This window comes from Heloderma suspectum, chromosome 10 (genome assembly GCF_057233095.1).
Source record: "Heloderma suspectum isolate Gila_16-S chromosome 10, 16-S_ref, whole genome shotgun sequence".
Taxonomy (NCBI): domain Eukaryota; kingdom Metazoa; phylum Chordata; class Lepidosauria; order Squamata; family Helodermatidae; genus Heloderma; species Heloderma suspectum.
This window is the reverse complement of record NC_139467.1, coordinates 42,828,135-42,844,844: the sequence shown is the minus strand read 5'-3', so window position 1 is coordinate 42,844,844 and position 16,710 is coordinate 42,828,135. Positions and strand designations below refer to the sequence as shown.

The 16,710-nt window shown below is 41.7% G+C and overlaps 1 protein-coding gene across 1 annotated transcript in view; it reads left to right on the top strand.

The window, feature by feature from the left end:
• Positions 1–1,319: 1,319 nt before the first annotated feature.
• The window catches only part of SPOCD1 (SPOC domain containing 1), a 40,609-nt gene continuing 25,218 nt past the window's right edge, over positions 1,320–16,710 (top strand). The window contains 6 exon segments of the mRNA XM_084816041.1: positions 1,320–1,994; positions 3,832–5,518; positions 6,327–6,380; positions 9,484–9,588; positions 11,184–11,268; positions 16,314–16,446. Coding sequence (XP_084672167.1) covers positions 1,414–1,994; positions 3,832–5,518; positions 6,327–6,380; positions 9,484–9,588; positions 11,184–11,268; positions 16,314–16,446 — 2,645 coding nt within the window. The 5' untranslated portion in view covers positions 1,320–1,413.

The window sequence follows — 16,710 nt, the reverse complement described above, 5'->3', positions numbered from 1 at the left end:
AGGTCAAATCCAGTGCTTTGAATTGGGCTCAGAAGCATATAGGGAGCCAGTGCAAGTGCGCCAGAATCGGTCTTATATGTTCAGACCTTCTGGTCCCCATTATCAGTCTGGCTGCCGCTTTTTGCACAAGCTGCAGCTTCTGAGCCGTCTTCAACAGCAGCCCCACGTAGAGCGCATTGCAGTAATCTAACTTGGTGGTTACCAGAGCACAGACAACTGAAGCCAGGATATCCCTGTCCGGATAGGGGCGTAGCTGGGCCACCAACCGAAGTTGGTAGAAGGCACTCTAGTAACAAAGATGGCTCCAGGAGGACCCCCAAGCTACGAACCTGCTCCTTCAGGGGGAGTGGAACCCCATCCAGAACAGGTTGAGCACCCTCCATCCAGACAGCCGAACCACCCACTAATAGTATCTCAGTCTTTGTCTGGATTACGTTTCAGTTTATTAGCCCTCATCTGGTCCGTTGTCGCAACTTGACACCAATTTAGCACATCCACAGCCTCACCTGAAGAAGATGAAAAAGAGAAATAGAGCTATGTGTCATCAGCATACTGATGACAGTGTACTCCAAAACTCCGGATGACCACACTCAACAGTTTAATGTAGATGTTGAATAACATGGTGCACAAAACTGACCCCTGTAGAACCCAATACTGGAGAGTCCACAGGGCCGAGCAATATTCCCCAAGTGCCACCTTCTGGAGCTGACAATCCAAGTAAGAGCGAAACTACTGCAATGCAGTGCCTCCCACTCCTAACTCAAGACAATCGCCCCAGAAGGATACCGTGGTTGATGGCTTCTAAAGCTGCCCAGAGATCAGGGAGAATCAACAAGTTCACACTCCCCCGTCTCTCTCTCCTGACATAGGTCATCAGGGTGACCAAGGCTGTTTCCTTGCCAAAACCCGGCCTGAATCCCATCTGAGATGGATCTAGATAATCGGTCTCATCCAAGAGTGTTTGGAGCTGGTTGGAAACCACCCACTCAAGAACCTTGCCCAGGAAAGGAACATTTGCCACTGGCCTAAAATTATTAAGATTTTCCAGGTCCAGGTTCGTTAGGAGTGGTCTCACCACTGCTTCTTTGAGGCGGCCTGTGACCACTCCCTCTCACAAGGAGGCATTTATGTATTGTTTTATTTTGATTGTAAGTTGTTTTCAGTATTTGTTAGGAAGGTGAAGTGTAAATACTTTAAATAAAAGCAGAGAGGGCAATCCTATGGTCCCTGGGTGAGTGTCCCATGGACGGCTTGGAAAACCCCTCCGAAGTTGGCAACAAATGTATGTGCATGTCAGATGATGATCATATTCACTGCCATAATAAGTGTTTATTTCTTTCTCTCTCAAATAGTTCTTATATGTGGGACCTGGGTGAATAAGGAAGGGTGCAGTAGTGCGATGAACAAGTGGAAATGGGGAGCAACATGAGCAGTCAGATAGATGACTTAAGTGAAGACCTAGAACCTTTCCCGAATATTGATGCCGAAAATATGAATACATATGAGATGCCACAGGATTTTGATAATCCTGTCAAAAATGGAAAGCCCAGAGAAGCAAAGTTTATGAAAGAAATAACCGTAACTGAGAAGGCTTCTGAAATCCCTAATAATGCTGATAAGGGAAGTAGAGGAATCTCGAGCGAAGAGTGCCTTTTGAATTTAACAGATCTTGATGTCATATTAGAGAAAAACTATACTGAAGAACAAAATGACATTCTAAAAGCCCCAAGGGTTGAGATATTTGAGGACCATGAGAAATTGTACAGCAGAGAAAGCTGCTTAGAGGATCAGACTGCGGACAAAGCAGGCATATCGCAAGAAGCAGGATTGGATGTTGCTGAAAAAGCATTTGATTTTAATAGGGGAAAAACCATTGTGAAAAGACATATTCGTGCTGGCTTTTCTGAACACCTTTTGGATTCCTGGGAGAAGGGTGATCACTCAAGTTCTCCAGTTGTTTCTGATGCAAAAGACAACCATGAGGAAGTATTCAGGTTATAGTCAGATATTTCCACTCTTAAGTGCTTCAGGACTTAACTGCTAGACACTTTTCACATAGTCTTCATCACTCAAATTTCTAGATGCTTTACAGTTCTGAATTTCCTTGATTGCCAACTAGTGGCTTCAATCCTATGGTCCCTGGGAGGACATCTTGAACTGTAGGGAATATCGGATCTCCCCCTCCAAAGGCAGAGGTATACCCTTGGAGGGTAAGATCCAACCTTGAAACCCTTTTTTCAGCCACCTTGGAAACCTACAAGGCCAGTTCTTCTCCGTTGGAACTGTGACAGTAGAAGTGGGGAAAAGGAGGTGTGTAGGGAGGGGTTGTGGATCCGCAAGATCCTTAGCTCTCCCACTCTTTAGGCACGGCCCCACACTGGATGCAAATGCAGCCCTGGAGTTGGTGAAGATTATTTTCTTCCCATTGCTTTCAGTGGGAGGGATTTTGTTTTTTTAAACTGGCCAGGGATAGAAAAGAGAAACAAAAATATTGCTCCTCCCTCAGTTCCACTGTGCTGGCCTGAGCCTCCAATGCTGGAGCTCCCTTACCCCCACAGATAGGATTTCAGCCTTAATCTATCAAAGACATGCCACCCACATGACACTCTTTAGTCCAACAATCAACCCCAACACCAGACATTAATTCCTCCCCTGTGCCACATTGTGATCCCTAAGGTTGACAACATCATATTAGTAATTACCCCCTTTTCAAAGCAGTACCCCCTTTTCAAAGGCAGAACCATCATTCAACCCTCATAATCCAGATCAGCCTTCCGCAACCTGGTGCCTTCCAGACATGTTGGACTAACGCCCATCATCCCTAGCTAACCAATGAACAAGGATGATGGGAGCTGTGTGCCAAAACATCTGGAGAGCACCAGATCAGGGAAGACTGAGCCAGACCATCACATGTCTGTCATTATTCCTGGCATTGCTTTGTGTTTGTAGAACTCTTCCCTTGGAAGTTCATCTGAGCATTTTCCCACAAGCAGGCACAAGATTTTTTGGATTGTCTGGCATATGGCCACAGGTATTCCCCCCCGCCCAACCGTATTGTATTCTTTTAATTCAAATAAATATTGGAATCCAGGCTTTATATAAAGAATAAGAATACTACCTGAGGGCCAAACTATATATAATGGTTAGATGTTTGGTGACTACCTTTTTGTTCCAGGCAGCTTTTAGAGTATGATGTAGGTTTTAATTGGCTGCTTGTGGCTGTTTTTAATGCCTGATTGTATCTTTATTTTAGTTTTCTTTATTTTGTGATATATTTTATCTTCTTTTTGTAAGCTACTCTAAACTGAACTATGATAGTTGCAACTCATGTCTTTCATTGCAGAATGGGAATGTGGAAGGTGGGTGCTGAGCTCTGACACACCCCACCCACTATTTTTTCCCCTGGCATCAATCCCTTGTGTAACTTTCTTCCATCCAGTCTGATACTGGAATTGATTTGAGCTGTTGGGAAAACTGGAGTGTGGGGAAGGTTCAGCACTGAGCCCTTTTTTGTGTTTTAATTAATATATGTATACCTTGACTTTCTGTCTCAAACAGGAATAGTGGCTGATCATAGTAAATAAAACATCATTTACAACAAAGAATCTAAAAACAAAAAAACAAAGCAACCTTCAATTCCACTTCCCATCTTTCACATGATTGGGCATACCCACATTTAAAGACAAGGGTCTGGTATCATCCTCAGCTGGTATATAGATGGGTGGAAGGACAATACATGAAAGGGGAGTAGGAGAAAGAGATAAGTGGGGCTGTGCCATATATTAAATCACTATGACGAGAATGAAAACTTTTTCTTCTTTCATACCACAGTGTTCTCAGCCTTTTACGGAATGGGCAGGCTGCAGACAAGGTAGTGAAAAGAAGATGTAATAATGACTACATTTCAGGGAAAGGACAATGTGAGGAGCAGTTCACTTTTACAGTGAAAGACATTGGAAAGAAAGTATCAGAAAATGAATCCATAGCATCCAAAGAGGATTTCTCATGCAGTCCAGATGGCAAAGAAGCAGAAACAGAAGAAATGCATTGTAGGGAAGAGATTGTTTTGGTCTCTGAAAGTTCATCAGAATCTTGTGCAAGCAAAAAAAGTATAAAGGCAAGTACAACAACAAAACTGTGTTATGTACTTTTGAAAACCATCAACCATGATATAAAAGAAAAACATGATTATTGTTTAAAACCTCCAAATGCAAAGAAATTGCCGCCAGAAACACAAAACAAGGCTGCTGTTTTTAAAAAATTGCAAGCTGTCCTATATGACTTGCTAGATAAAAGCTATGTTAAAAATCTAAGGAAACCTCATAAAATACAAAATGCTGAGACGCTGCTGAAAAATGAAAATGTGAACAAGGTGGAAAGTGGCTTGTTGCTGAACAGCTCTGCAAAAGGACTGAGTTCTGGAGGGTCAAACACTAGCGAAACAAATGCTGATCATGACGTTAACAAAACTGAAAGTAGACCCAACTCTGAGGATATCTCTGCCCTATGTGATCAGGGTGTTTTTGCAAAGTTTTGTTTTATAGAATCAAACCATGGAAATTCCAACATGAATCTTTGTCATGTGCAAAAGTCGGAAAAAGGACCAGGGAGCTTACAGATAGATTCTGTTCTCATTCCTGAGACTCAGAAGTTAAAGACTAAATCATTTGAACCCACTGAAATGTTTATGGAATATGGGAACAAGTTGGTTAAACGGACAGAAAGGGAAAATACATTTCACAACATAGAGTATCAAGATCTGGAAACAATAACTTCTAGATTTTCAGGAGAAACATCTATTGATAATACTAGTCAACTGAGTAGAATAAATCTCATCTCTATTTCTCCTGGAGAAGCTTTGCAAACAAACAAAATTAACTCTCCTTGTTCATCTGAAACTTCATTCTGTGAAACAAAGTTCTCCAAAACTTCCATTAGAAGTAAGGGTGCTTTGGATGATAAAACCAGTCATGAAGGAGACATACGTCAGGCAAGCTGTGAATTTGTTGGACCTCGCTTTGTTGGCCCCCTGAAAGTGGTGGATCTCAATTTAAACATGAAGGATATGATTCCTAGCAAAACCAAAATTAAGATGTCCACAGAGAGGATAGCTTCAAATCCTAACACATTGGCTGAAAAAGTCCTTGAAAACCAGCTGAATGTAGAAGAACAGGAAACACTAAATCAAAGCAATCCCATGTCCAAGAACAAAAATCTGGATAGTTGCTGGTTTCTGGTGGAAATTGATGAAGTCATAGATATGGGAGTTCCTGCTCGTGTCACAGATGAAGAAAAGTTCAGAGAGTTGGAGTGTGAAGATGTCCTTTTAGATCATGATTTTGGCTTTCCACAGCCAAAGAGCAAGTCAACATGTCCGTCACTCCCAGATGATGTTACAATTATCAAGCACAGTGGGATTGGAAAAGGAACAATGCGAAATGAACACGAAGCATGTGATGGAGAAATCAGTAATGCAGGAGAAAGTGTGAATCCTCAACCAGCCAAAGAAAACGTATCTGTGAGAGTATGGTTATAATTATTGTCTTTATAGATAGCATTAATGTGTCTTAGGAAACTGTAGAACGGACACTGTAGGCTGGTACAAACGTAACAAAAGATTCTTAACTGAAGGGAACAGGAGCAAGCCTATCAGGATGCCTTCCTTATATTCCTGCTTTGCCTTAACAGTAGTTAACTGTTACGCTACCTACATTAGCTATAATTAATGCTAAGTCAGGACTTAACCAGGATTTGCTAACCTGCTTCAAACCTGGGTTAAGAATCCTGGTGAGCTGGGGAAGCATGAATATTTGGATCTTTTAGAAGTTTGGATTTGTTATTTAGTCCTTTCTAATAGCTTCAGGACTATTTTTAACATGTTAAAATACCAGTCACAAAAACTGGCCCTTGAGAAAAAATGACCTCTATGGAATATCACAATAAAAGCCCCAGCCAATCCCACCTAAGAAAAATCTTTCCAGTTCTCTCCCCCTGCCATGCTTAACCTAACTTTGGCCATTAAGCAAGTTTGCACCCAAGAACTGTTAACAGCACATCCTGAAGTTTCTCAGGCTAAAACTTCAGTGAGTCTTTAAAGGGAGGGAATTCAGTAACTTAGGACAGCCTGAGACAACACCTCCACACATGCTTATGTTGCTTGGGCTTAGTGCACAAATAGAATGGTTGGAAGGGTGTTCTTAGTTGATCTTGATGACGAAGTGGAGGGTAGGTGGGGTGGCGGATGTTTCTATGATCGGCCAACTAAAAACAGACAGGGCTAGTTTGAGGAGATGGGTTATAATTGGTGTGTTCTCTTTCTGTCTAAGGAGGAAGAAAACCTGCAGCCACAACAGTCTCAGGGTATAAAAATTGTCTTTTACGTATGTCCTCTTTCTTCCTTTTTACTGGTTTCATTAATTTATGGCTCTAGTTTAGGCACAGGAAAACCTGGCAAGATTAAGTAATGGGCCTAATTTCAGTGCAAAACTGAATCTTTGTTTTAGTCTTTACCATCTTTCTCAAGCTGCAGTACAATTATAAGATTACAGGTAGTGCTCATTTATGTTTAATAATAAAGAGGCAGAGTGTTGATCAAAACATTATGTCCTACCACTGCAGCACTGTGATGGGAAGATGCTGACTCTGATGAAATTCTCCCACTTGAACAACTGCATAGCATAGGCGCCTTGTTCCATGTTAAAACTGGCCAGTTCTAGAATGTAAATTGTAATAGAATTATTATCTGATGGTACATGTGGGAAGGGCTGTAGCTCAGTGGCAGAGCATATGTTTTATATGCAAAGGTTCCCAGTTTCAGTCCCCACTATCTCTGGGTAGGGCTGGGAAAGACCCCATGTCTGAAACCCTGGAAAGCTGCTGCCAGTCAGTGTAGGCAAAACTGAACCAGATGGACCAAATGTCAGAGTTGGTATAAGGCAACTTCCTATGTTATCTGGGAATACAGTGAAGAAAAGACTGAGAGATCATCATTTTGAAGTAACTGTCATATTCCCCTAAGTCACACCAGTGCATGTGATTGTAACATGGGAAAGGCCTATGGAAGTACTTACTAATATATACTTTCTGTGGTGCATCTCTGTGCTTGCGGCACACTCTTGAATGGATTGTCCAGAATGATCTAGAGGGTGGTGCTTGAGGAACTCCATTGTTCAATATACTAATACAATACTTTGTTCCAATATAATGCTTTCGGGTTTGCATTTTGTGTGGGTAGGTACACATTTTGATCGTATTAAACCACTACCATTTTGTCCATGTAGGTTTTTAAATAAACATTAATCTAAGCATTAACATCTTGATTGTTGGTATGAGTATTGTCTCAGTCATAAAAGGCCAATATTTCCCGTTATCTTTCTTTGCTGAGAAAGAAGGAAGAGAACAGAGGAGGTGAAAATATTTTTGCTGTGCTTTGAAACCATTTGCTTTGCTCTACCAAGAGCCAGATGGAAGCAAGAGAAAAGCAAGACTATAGAGACTTATGGAGAGTATCAGCTTGGTAATTATGAAGTGAAGTGGGGGGTGGGAGAAACGGATCCAAATTAATTACCACAATGAACTGATAAATATCAATATCTCAGCAGAGGGGGCTCAGATTCTTCTTGTGGACTCTCTCTTCCCTTGATAATAGTCTCTGCTATTCAGATATCCCACTCTTTTGTCTGATTAATCTGTCTTTCTCTAATTACCTCTTTCTCTATATGTGTTTTGTAACAGATTTAGTGCTTGTAAATGATTTTAAGTCTTTTGTGTACTGAAATCTGTCTCCAGGGGCTTGGACAGAGGTGTTTCCCAGTTCTACTTGAGAACCTTTAACTGAACTGTCTCTACACCTTCCTTTCACTCCTGTTTTTCTGATGTAGAAAAATGCAGGTTGAAACAGTTGAGATAGCTTGCACTCTGAAATCAGAAGTGGTACACAGCACTTAATATAGCCCTGTTTTAGCTAACAATGTCTTTCCCCATTACCAAGATTCTTCTGTAATGCTTACTCACAAGTAAGTAATTTTCAGCAAAGATACCTGACAATGCTAATTAAACACTTCCTGTTTTTAGCTTCTGCTCCTCATATTGTTTTCTGTTGAGGAGGGCAAAAGATCAAGCAAGATACTTTTAATTAAAGGCACAGCAGTTCAGAAAAGCCTCAACAGTACTCTGCCAGTCCACGCTGGATAGACTGGTGCAGTAATTGTGTTTGAAAATTTTAAAATAATCTGAAAAAGGACAGGATAATACCAAATACTCAGGCTAGCAGCTACATAATCTGGATTCTGTTAAAAGTGAGTTAAAAAAAGGATGTCAATTCCAGACTAAACCGTTAGTGTGGAAGTAAACAATGCCAGTGTTTTTTCTATCCCTTCTGTGCCATTTTAAAGGTACTAGTTTGGTGTTGTGACACCTGTTGCCGCTCCTAAAACCATGTCTCAGCAGCTGATTCAGTGGACTGAAATTCATGTTGCGTTTGGCACTGAGTTATTCTGAAAGATTTTGGAGTAATTTTGTAAAATGAAAATTCTGTGGCCCAAAGGAGTGCTACAGCTCACAAGTGTAATATACAAATCACGAAAGATAGTAGCATCTTCCAGACCGTCTTGTTGGCAAAAGTTATGCAGGCATATGTATTATTCCATATAAAAGATATTGTCAGATAAAACAGGACGTTAGTTGATTTGTGCATCACAAGATTAATCCAGGGGAAATGTTTATTGTCGCTATTTAGTAGGGCTGCAAGCTTGAGTTAGTTTAACTGGTAGATTAATCAACTAAAGACAGATTACTTTTATGGGACAGCAAGCGAAGGGCACACTTGTTAATTATTAGGTAAACAGACATGGTCAACAGAAGCTTTTTAAATTGGTTGACAGCTGTTTTTGTTCCCAAGGAATTTTTTGTACATAACACTAAAATGTCCTTGGACCTCTCTTTTAGAATAATAATAATAATACATTAATCATAGCAATATATATTATTTATATGGTGATTTACTTAAGGTACTGTACAGAACTTTTAAAAAGTTGTGTAAACATGTAAATATTAATGTTATTTTAAATGGAAAGTATTTTCTGGTTACTGTATTTTACATGTACATTATAAATACAGGAAAAGCAAAAGTAATCTTTAGAGTGTTTTCATACTTGAGGCTTATGTGAAGTGTATTTGAGCCCATCTTCTGGCCTCCTATTACGTTAATGTCCAAAGAGAAGGCAGAGGAGAGGCATTTGTAATGGAAATGAAAGTTCTAATCAGTTTAGATTTTACAACCACATTTCAAACCCAAATTAACTGAGCACTGCTTTAAGCTTCATGTGTGAATTCCCCAATTCTGGATCCAGTAAGGCAACAACTCTGTCTGCCATATAGAATCCATTGTAGGATCACGTCTGCATGGAGGAGTTTATTGTAATTTTCCCCAATCCTCCAAAAGTATACTTGTTTTGTTCTAAAATTCTGTTTTCTTTCCTTCAGGAATTGTTTGGGTCAGCAGTCAAACTTCTTGGAACGCCAAGTGTTAACTATGAAACATTCAATTTGGGGAAGCTTATAGAACTGGAGGATTCTTCAGATGATGAGGTGCACATTACTAGATCCCATTCAATATAGATATGTTCATCTTACTTTGCACCATGATGAAATAACTGCATACATGATTAGCAGCTAATCATAGTAGTGCTTTGATAATTGAAGAGGACCTTTCAGAGTGGAAGGTCATTGAATTGGGGACTTGCAGTAGGTTTCAAGACTTTCTGTTGAACAGGGATGTCATGAGCTCTTCGTGAGAAGAGCTCAGGTGAACTCACCTCCAGTGCCAGTAGTGCTGCAGAGGTGGATGTCCCTGATGCCTCTCAGCAGTGAATTTGCTGGCAAAAATAACGTTTGCTTCATTCATTGATTTGTTCACTGCTAGATTTTTTACCTTGCACGTGATCTCAAGTGGATTGTCATATTAAAGGCTGATGAGAGTCCAGCAAAGCTAATGTCATGTACCAAAATGTTCTTTTTTAGCTTGCTTTCTAGCCCTCATTGTTGCATAGGTTTGGAAATGTGCTGGCAAACGTGATAGTGAAGTCCGAGTGGTTTGTTTTACTTTTAGGCGTCATTGCTAAGGCATTAACAGGTTTCAATGGCAGACTCACACTTTTTCACACAAGGTCAGCAATCTCAGGTTGTATTCCATGTAGCGTGCCCATTAACCGCAAAATATAATGAGTTCAATAACAAAGAATTGCCCTGGGATGGATACTTAGCAGGTTTATTCTCCCCCCGCCCCGATATACCAAATGCATGGAGGAAATAGCGGAATGCGCCCAGTCCACTGACTCCACAACTGACAATGGGGCATGTGTTGGCCTTGATTTTGACATGTTCAGCACAGCATTTGAAAGGGGTGCCTGTGCATTCTTGGTGTAGAATTTGGATTTCCTTGGCACATAATTTTTTCCCCCAGCAATGTGTTATAATAATAAATATAAATATACAGAATCAAAAAATCTGCGCCAAATATTAGTACACACACTTAAATCCTGTTACAGATCAGTTCTCACCACTATTGCTAATACATGCATGAATAAGTAAATATAATGCTTCATGATCATCAGCTATAACAATATACATCATTTTCTCTATTTTCCAGTTTAATAATACTATGGGTATATTCTAAGTAATTGTCCATTGTAAACATTCCAATTTTCATAATAGTTTATCCTATTTGATGTGTCTATTTCTTCACGGACCTATGCCAGATGCATATGTTTTATCACGTATATGACATTCTAAACTGCAGGGTTCACTGAACGTTTTCCATTTGCTAACTGTATCAGTTCTTATGGCTGTTATTAAATTAATGTTGTCAGCCTCTTATTGTTAGTTTCATACCACATCAGCTATATATCCCATAGAAGATACCATGGTGAAATGGGTGGAGAAAAATTTGTTTATTAGTGCAAAGCTCAGACTGCCATATCAGAAAAAGGAAGTTTAATATAATGAGTGGACCAAGAATCCATCCATAGTTTATTTATTAAATGTATACCCCACCTTTCCACTAAAGATGGTGTTCAAGGCAAAAGGTCTCCTGTTAATTTAATTCTGATTAAAATCTATAAGAAACCATTAATTTCATCCAATTTTTCTTCCATCCATCATCACTGTAATTTCTGCAAAACAAGGAAAGTCAAAGCAGTTATGCTCATCTGTCACTGAATAGTAAAAAAGAAGGGAAGCTGCATTTGGTAAACAAGCCTTTAAATTTAGGTAAGTTGTTGATAATTCACTGAAGTTATCTTGTGCTTTCAGCCATCAGTTGTCTGCCAGGTGTTCATTTTCAGCACTTTTCTTTTGGGTAGCTAGGCTGTTCTATACATGGGGATTATCCTACTTTCTATTCACAACAGCAGCCTTGTAATGTGGGTTAGGCTGAGAGATAACAACTGGCCCAGCGTCACCCAGTAAGCTTTGTGGCTGAGCGAGGAGTTGAACCAAGGAGCATTTCTACACCAGCCTAAAATCCTGCATTTAAAACGGGGCTTTCTGCTTCTGTTTTAAATGCAGGATTACGACGACTCCCTTTTTCACGTGCTTCCTTTTCCCCCACCCCCTCCTTCTCCCCATATCTGAGTCTTCTATTATCTTTCATGGATCTCACTCCTCTTCTTGCCGCTTTTACTCTTTTCACGGAGGAAACTGAAGTGGAATACAATGGGGTAACTTGATAGCTCATTATCTGCGATCTATTTAAAAACGGAACAAAGGGCATTTAGTGCAGGAGACGCTTTGAATGATCACGGTGTCATGTAAAGAGCCCACAAACTTCCATGAAGGAGCCATCTCAATCGCAGGATAAAAGCTCAGTGTGAAGGAACCGAAAGTCTCGCTGCTCCAGGTCTGTGCACTTCATCATACTGACTAACAGTTGAAAAACATGAGGTTCTTGATCTAATAGACATATAGAGCAAATAAAAGATATACGGGAAGCTGCATGGGACCTATCACAAAGGAGAGGCATTTTAAGAAACTGTTTGTGGAATGGCAAATACAAAAGCCTATGAGTACTGGTCCAAAACCAAGATGCTGCAATGTGACAGGTTAAGAATTATTCATTTCTTTATATAGTGTCATCAGTGTGCATGGCACTTCATGGAGTGTAAGAGGATAGGTCCCTATAGTCATAACCTCTAGAAGAATACCCCCCTCTGTGCGCCATCTATGCTCAGCACTGGCTAGAGATGGATGTGTGGTCTCCCTCTCCCATGTGGATTCTATAGAGCTCAGATGTTTCTGTACTGAAATGACATTTGACTCTTCAGACTGATGAAAGCCTTCTTGGTGTCCAAATTACCCATGAGCTGACTTTTATAAAAACCACCTGTTGGTGTCCAAGTGTTGGAAGTAACATTCAGGATTTTCTCAGGGCAGAATGTTCTTTTTTTTTTTTTTTAAAGCAGCAAATGAAAAGCTGGGCTTATACTACACCTTGTCTGAAGCAGTTAAGGGTTGTGTGCATTATGTTTCAGCTCTGATGCTGAAAGAGAACGTGAAGAGAAAGGTGTTGGCAGGGTGGCTTCCCTAGGGAAGCAACTGTGAAGAGGGCAAGAACTTTATTCCTTGAACTTTTTATCGCAATGCTGGCAATAATGTGAGGAAGTCCATCATAGTTACCAAACTGTTGTAAGTCTTGTTATACCCAGAAGAACAACTGTCGAGGCACATTGTGCCTCACGCTTTTCATTCAGTGGATGCTTTAAAACCTTAGGTTTTATTTCTGTGAATGGGAGTTAGAAGATCGTAGGGGAAAGATCCCAAATTCACTACTTAGAATACTACAATTCAGCAGCTGAAATATATTAGCCAAATTAGTCAGTATTGACAATTAATTAGCATTTTTGTGCGGGTAACAAAATGTTTTTTTTAATCCTGTGGCGGTTCCCACTACTGTGGAATAGTAGCAAAAGTATTTCACAGCATCTTAACAGTTCCACAGCAAAGCTCTCCACAGTGCAGGTTGCTGCTTCTTTGTGGCCTTTGTCTACCACGTGTATATGGGTGCCGCACCTGTGCAGGCCTTGGCCGAAATACTGTAGAGCTGAAGAGTGTTTTGGTGGGAGCCCGGCTCACCACCCATTGCATATATTCCTGGGCCTTCCCCAGTTCCTCCTAGACTGCCCAAGTGGATGCATTGTGAGGAACATTCTCCAAGTCTCCTATGGAGCTTAAGAAACTAAGGTGTTCAGCTTCTTCGTTTTTTATTCCCTTTCTTTCTTGTACTTCTTCCTTCCTTTAATTTTAGTCTTTGGGATTTCATCGCGCTTAGGCTTCATGGCCTTGAGAACTACCTTCAGAACATGCACTCGCTGCGGGATTAGGCCACCCCCTGTGACAGTCACTCCCTCTGCTTTCTGCGTCTCGGAGAAGGTCATCAAATGGACTCTTGCCACCACTGCCTTGTTTTTACCTAACAGGGATTGTGCATGCGACTGGACTTCCTGCCTGACAGAACTTTTGTGGGAACAGGCATTATTGCAGCAGGCTTTGCCTAAGACTCGATTGAAGGTTTTATAGTGTTTTCCCATCCTCTGGCGAAAAAGTCCCTCAAAGCCCTTACATGTAAACGTAGTTCTTCACATGGCTATCTGTGCATTCACTCAACCCACCCACCCTCCATCCAGTACCCTTTTTCCTTTGGTAACCTTCAGACTCTGGTCTTGAGTAACTGGGGAAGGCCTGAGGACATGTGCGATCAGGGGGTGAGGGCTCCTGCCAAAATTCTCTTCAGCTCTAGAATGTTCCAACTGAGGCACTAAACCTATATGTGTGAATGCACAGAAGACCACGCAACAAACTACAGTTAAAGGTAAGCAACCTATGTATAGCCTTGCTCACAGTGGATACTTTTTCCCTCCTTTTAATGGACTACATGAATGCTGGGGAAGTGGGAAACCACTCTTTCTTTAATTAATTTTAAAGCAATAACAGAATTGTATAGGCATGGTGGGAAGGAAAATTAGAATCATAGAATAATAGGGTTGGAAGGGTCCTACAAGATGATCTAGTCCAACCCCCTGCTCAATGCAGGAATCCAAGTCAGAGCATCCCCGACAGATGGCCGTCCAGCCTCATCCTGAATGCCTCCAGTGTGGGAGAGCCCACCGCCTCCCGAGGTAATTGGTTCCATTGTTGTATTGCTTTAACAGTCAGGAAGTTTCTTCTCATGTTCAGCCGGAATCTGGCTTCCTGTCACTTGAGCCCATTATTCCGTGTCCTGCACTCTGGCATGATCGAGAAGAGATCCTGGCCTTCCTCTCTGTGACAACCTTGCAAGTCCTTGAAGAGCACTATCATATCTCCCCACAGTCTTCTCTTCTCAAGGCTAAACATGCTCAGTTCTTTCAGTCTCTCCTCATAGGGCTTTGTTTCCAGTCCCCTGAACATCTTTGTTGCCCTCCTCTGAATCCTCTCCAATTCGTCTGCATCCTTCTTAAAGTGTGGTGCCCAGAACTGGACACAGTACTCCAGATGAGGCCTAACCAGTGCTGAGTAGAGGAGGACTAGTACTTCCTGGGATTTGGAAGCTATGCGTCTATTAATGCAGCCCAAAATAGCGTTTTCCTTTTTTGTAGCCACATCACACTGTTGGCTCATATTCAGCTTGTGATCGACAACAGTTCCAAGATCCTTCTCACTTGTAGTGTTGTTGAGCCACGTATCCCCCATTTTGTAACCGTGCATTTGGTTTCTTTTTCCTAGGTGCAGAACTTGGCATTTACCCCTATTAAATTTCATTCTGTTTTCTGCCCAGCGCTCCAGTCTATCAGGATCACTTTGAATTTTGTTTCTGTCTTCCAAGGTATTATCTATCCTGCCCAATTTTGTGTCATCTGCAAATTTGATCAGCATTCCTTCCACCTCCTTCTCCAAGTCATTAATACAAATGTTGAAGAGCACTGGGCCCAGGACTGAGCCCTGCAGTACCCCACTTGTTACCCCTCCCCAGTTTGAGAAGATCCCATTGATAAGCAGTCCTTGAGTCTGATTCTGTAACCAACTGTGGATCCACCTGAGAGTTGCTTCATCTAGCCCACTTTGAGCTAGTTTGCTCATCAGGATACCATGGGGCACTTTGTCAAAAGCTTTGCTGAAGTCGAGGTATATGATGTCTACAGCATTCCCACAGTCCACAAGGGAGGTTACCTGATCAAAAAATGAGATCAGGTTCATCTGGCAGGATTTGTTTTTGACAAATCCATGTTGGCTTCGAGTAAACACTGCCTTGTTGTCAAGGTGCTTCCAGATGGATTGCTTTATCATCTGCTCCAGAATTTTCCCAGGGATTGATGTCAGACTGACTGGTCTGTAGTTCCCAGGTTCCTCCTTTTTACCCTTTTTTGAAGATAGGGACAACGTTAGCCCTCCTCCAATCATCTGGCACTTCACCCGTCCTCCATGATGGCTCAAAGATAATAGACAGTGGTTCTGAGTGTTCTTCTGCCAGTTCCTTTATTACTCTTGTGATTAGTGCCTATAACATCAATATCAAGTAGGTGCCCATGACCATCATACAACCAATCTTACAGCATCTCTGTGGCAATGGAAGAGCCAACTAGGGGAAGAATTGCATTTCATGAGCAGTACAAATAAATGTGGGCCGCGGTGGCTTAGTGGTTAAGACGCTGAACTGCAGACTGGAAGGTCAGCAGGACACAGTTCGAGACCCAAGTGCCGCATGACGGAGTGAGTTCCCGTCTTCAGTCCCAGCTCCTGCCAACCTAGCAGTTTGAAAGCAAGAAATTGCAAGTAGATAAATAGGCACCGCTTCGGCGGGAAAGGTAACAGCGTTCCGTGCACCTCGGTGTTCAGTCATGCCAGCCACGTGACCACGGAAGCGTCTTCGGACAGCGCTGGCTCTTCAGCTTAGAAATGGAGATGAGCACCACACCCTAGAGTCGGACACGACTGGTTGGGGACACCTTTACCTTTTTACAAATAACTGTATCGTGGCTTCCTATGCTTCCTATGCGCCACACAGCCTCCCCCCCCCCCCAGTGCACCCTGGCTAGACAGCCAAAATCGTCTGTCTAGCCACAAAAGCATGGTGGGTGGAGCATGGAGGAGAGGATCCTCTCTGTGTTCCACTCACTCTGCATAGGATAGTTGGCTGCCTCCGACTTTGGAGGCGGCTGACTTCCTGATAGGATGTGCCCTTAACCCCTTAAAAAGTACTGGTGCTGGGGCTTTCCATTTCTCTTCAGTATGTTGCTTAGAGAGAGTGGTTGAGGATCTGAAGTTATTTATTTTTTTCTAAGTTGACAGCAGGACAAAGAAGAAGAGAATTCAGAGACCTAGTAAGACCCCAGCTCCAGTTTACAGTTCTCAACTGTCTCAGGAACAAAGTCGTATTAATGTTGTGGACGCCTTGAGGGAGACCCTCCAGAAAAGGTAAAGATGCCTGAGCATCCTAGTGCACACAAAAAGAGACCTCTGTATGAGTCTACTGTAAATGGGCAAAGTTCACTTGAAACTTCATTTACCATTATGGATTAAATTTCTGTTCCACCCTTCAAACATCACAGGACAGCATACATAGGTTCCCACCCCTCATATTCTCCTAATAATGAGGGAGAGAGATGCTAAGCTACTCCACTTTGGTGCTTCCATTGACAGCGAACTCTGGAAGTGGAGTAGGTAATTTACAACGACATT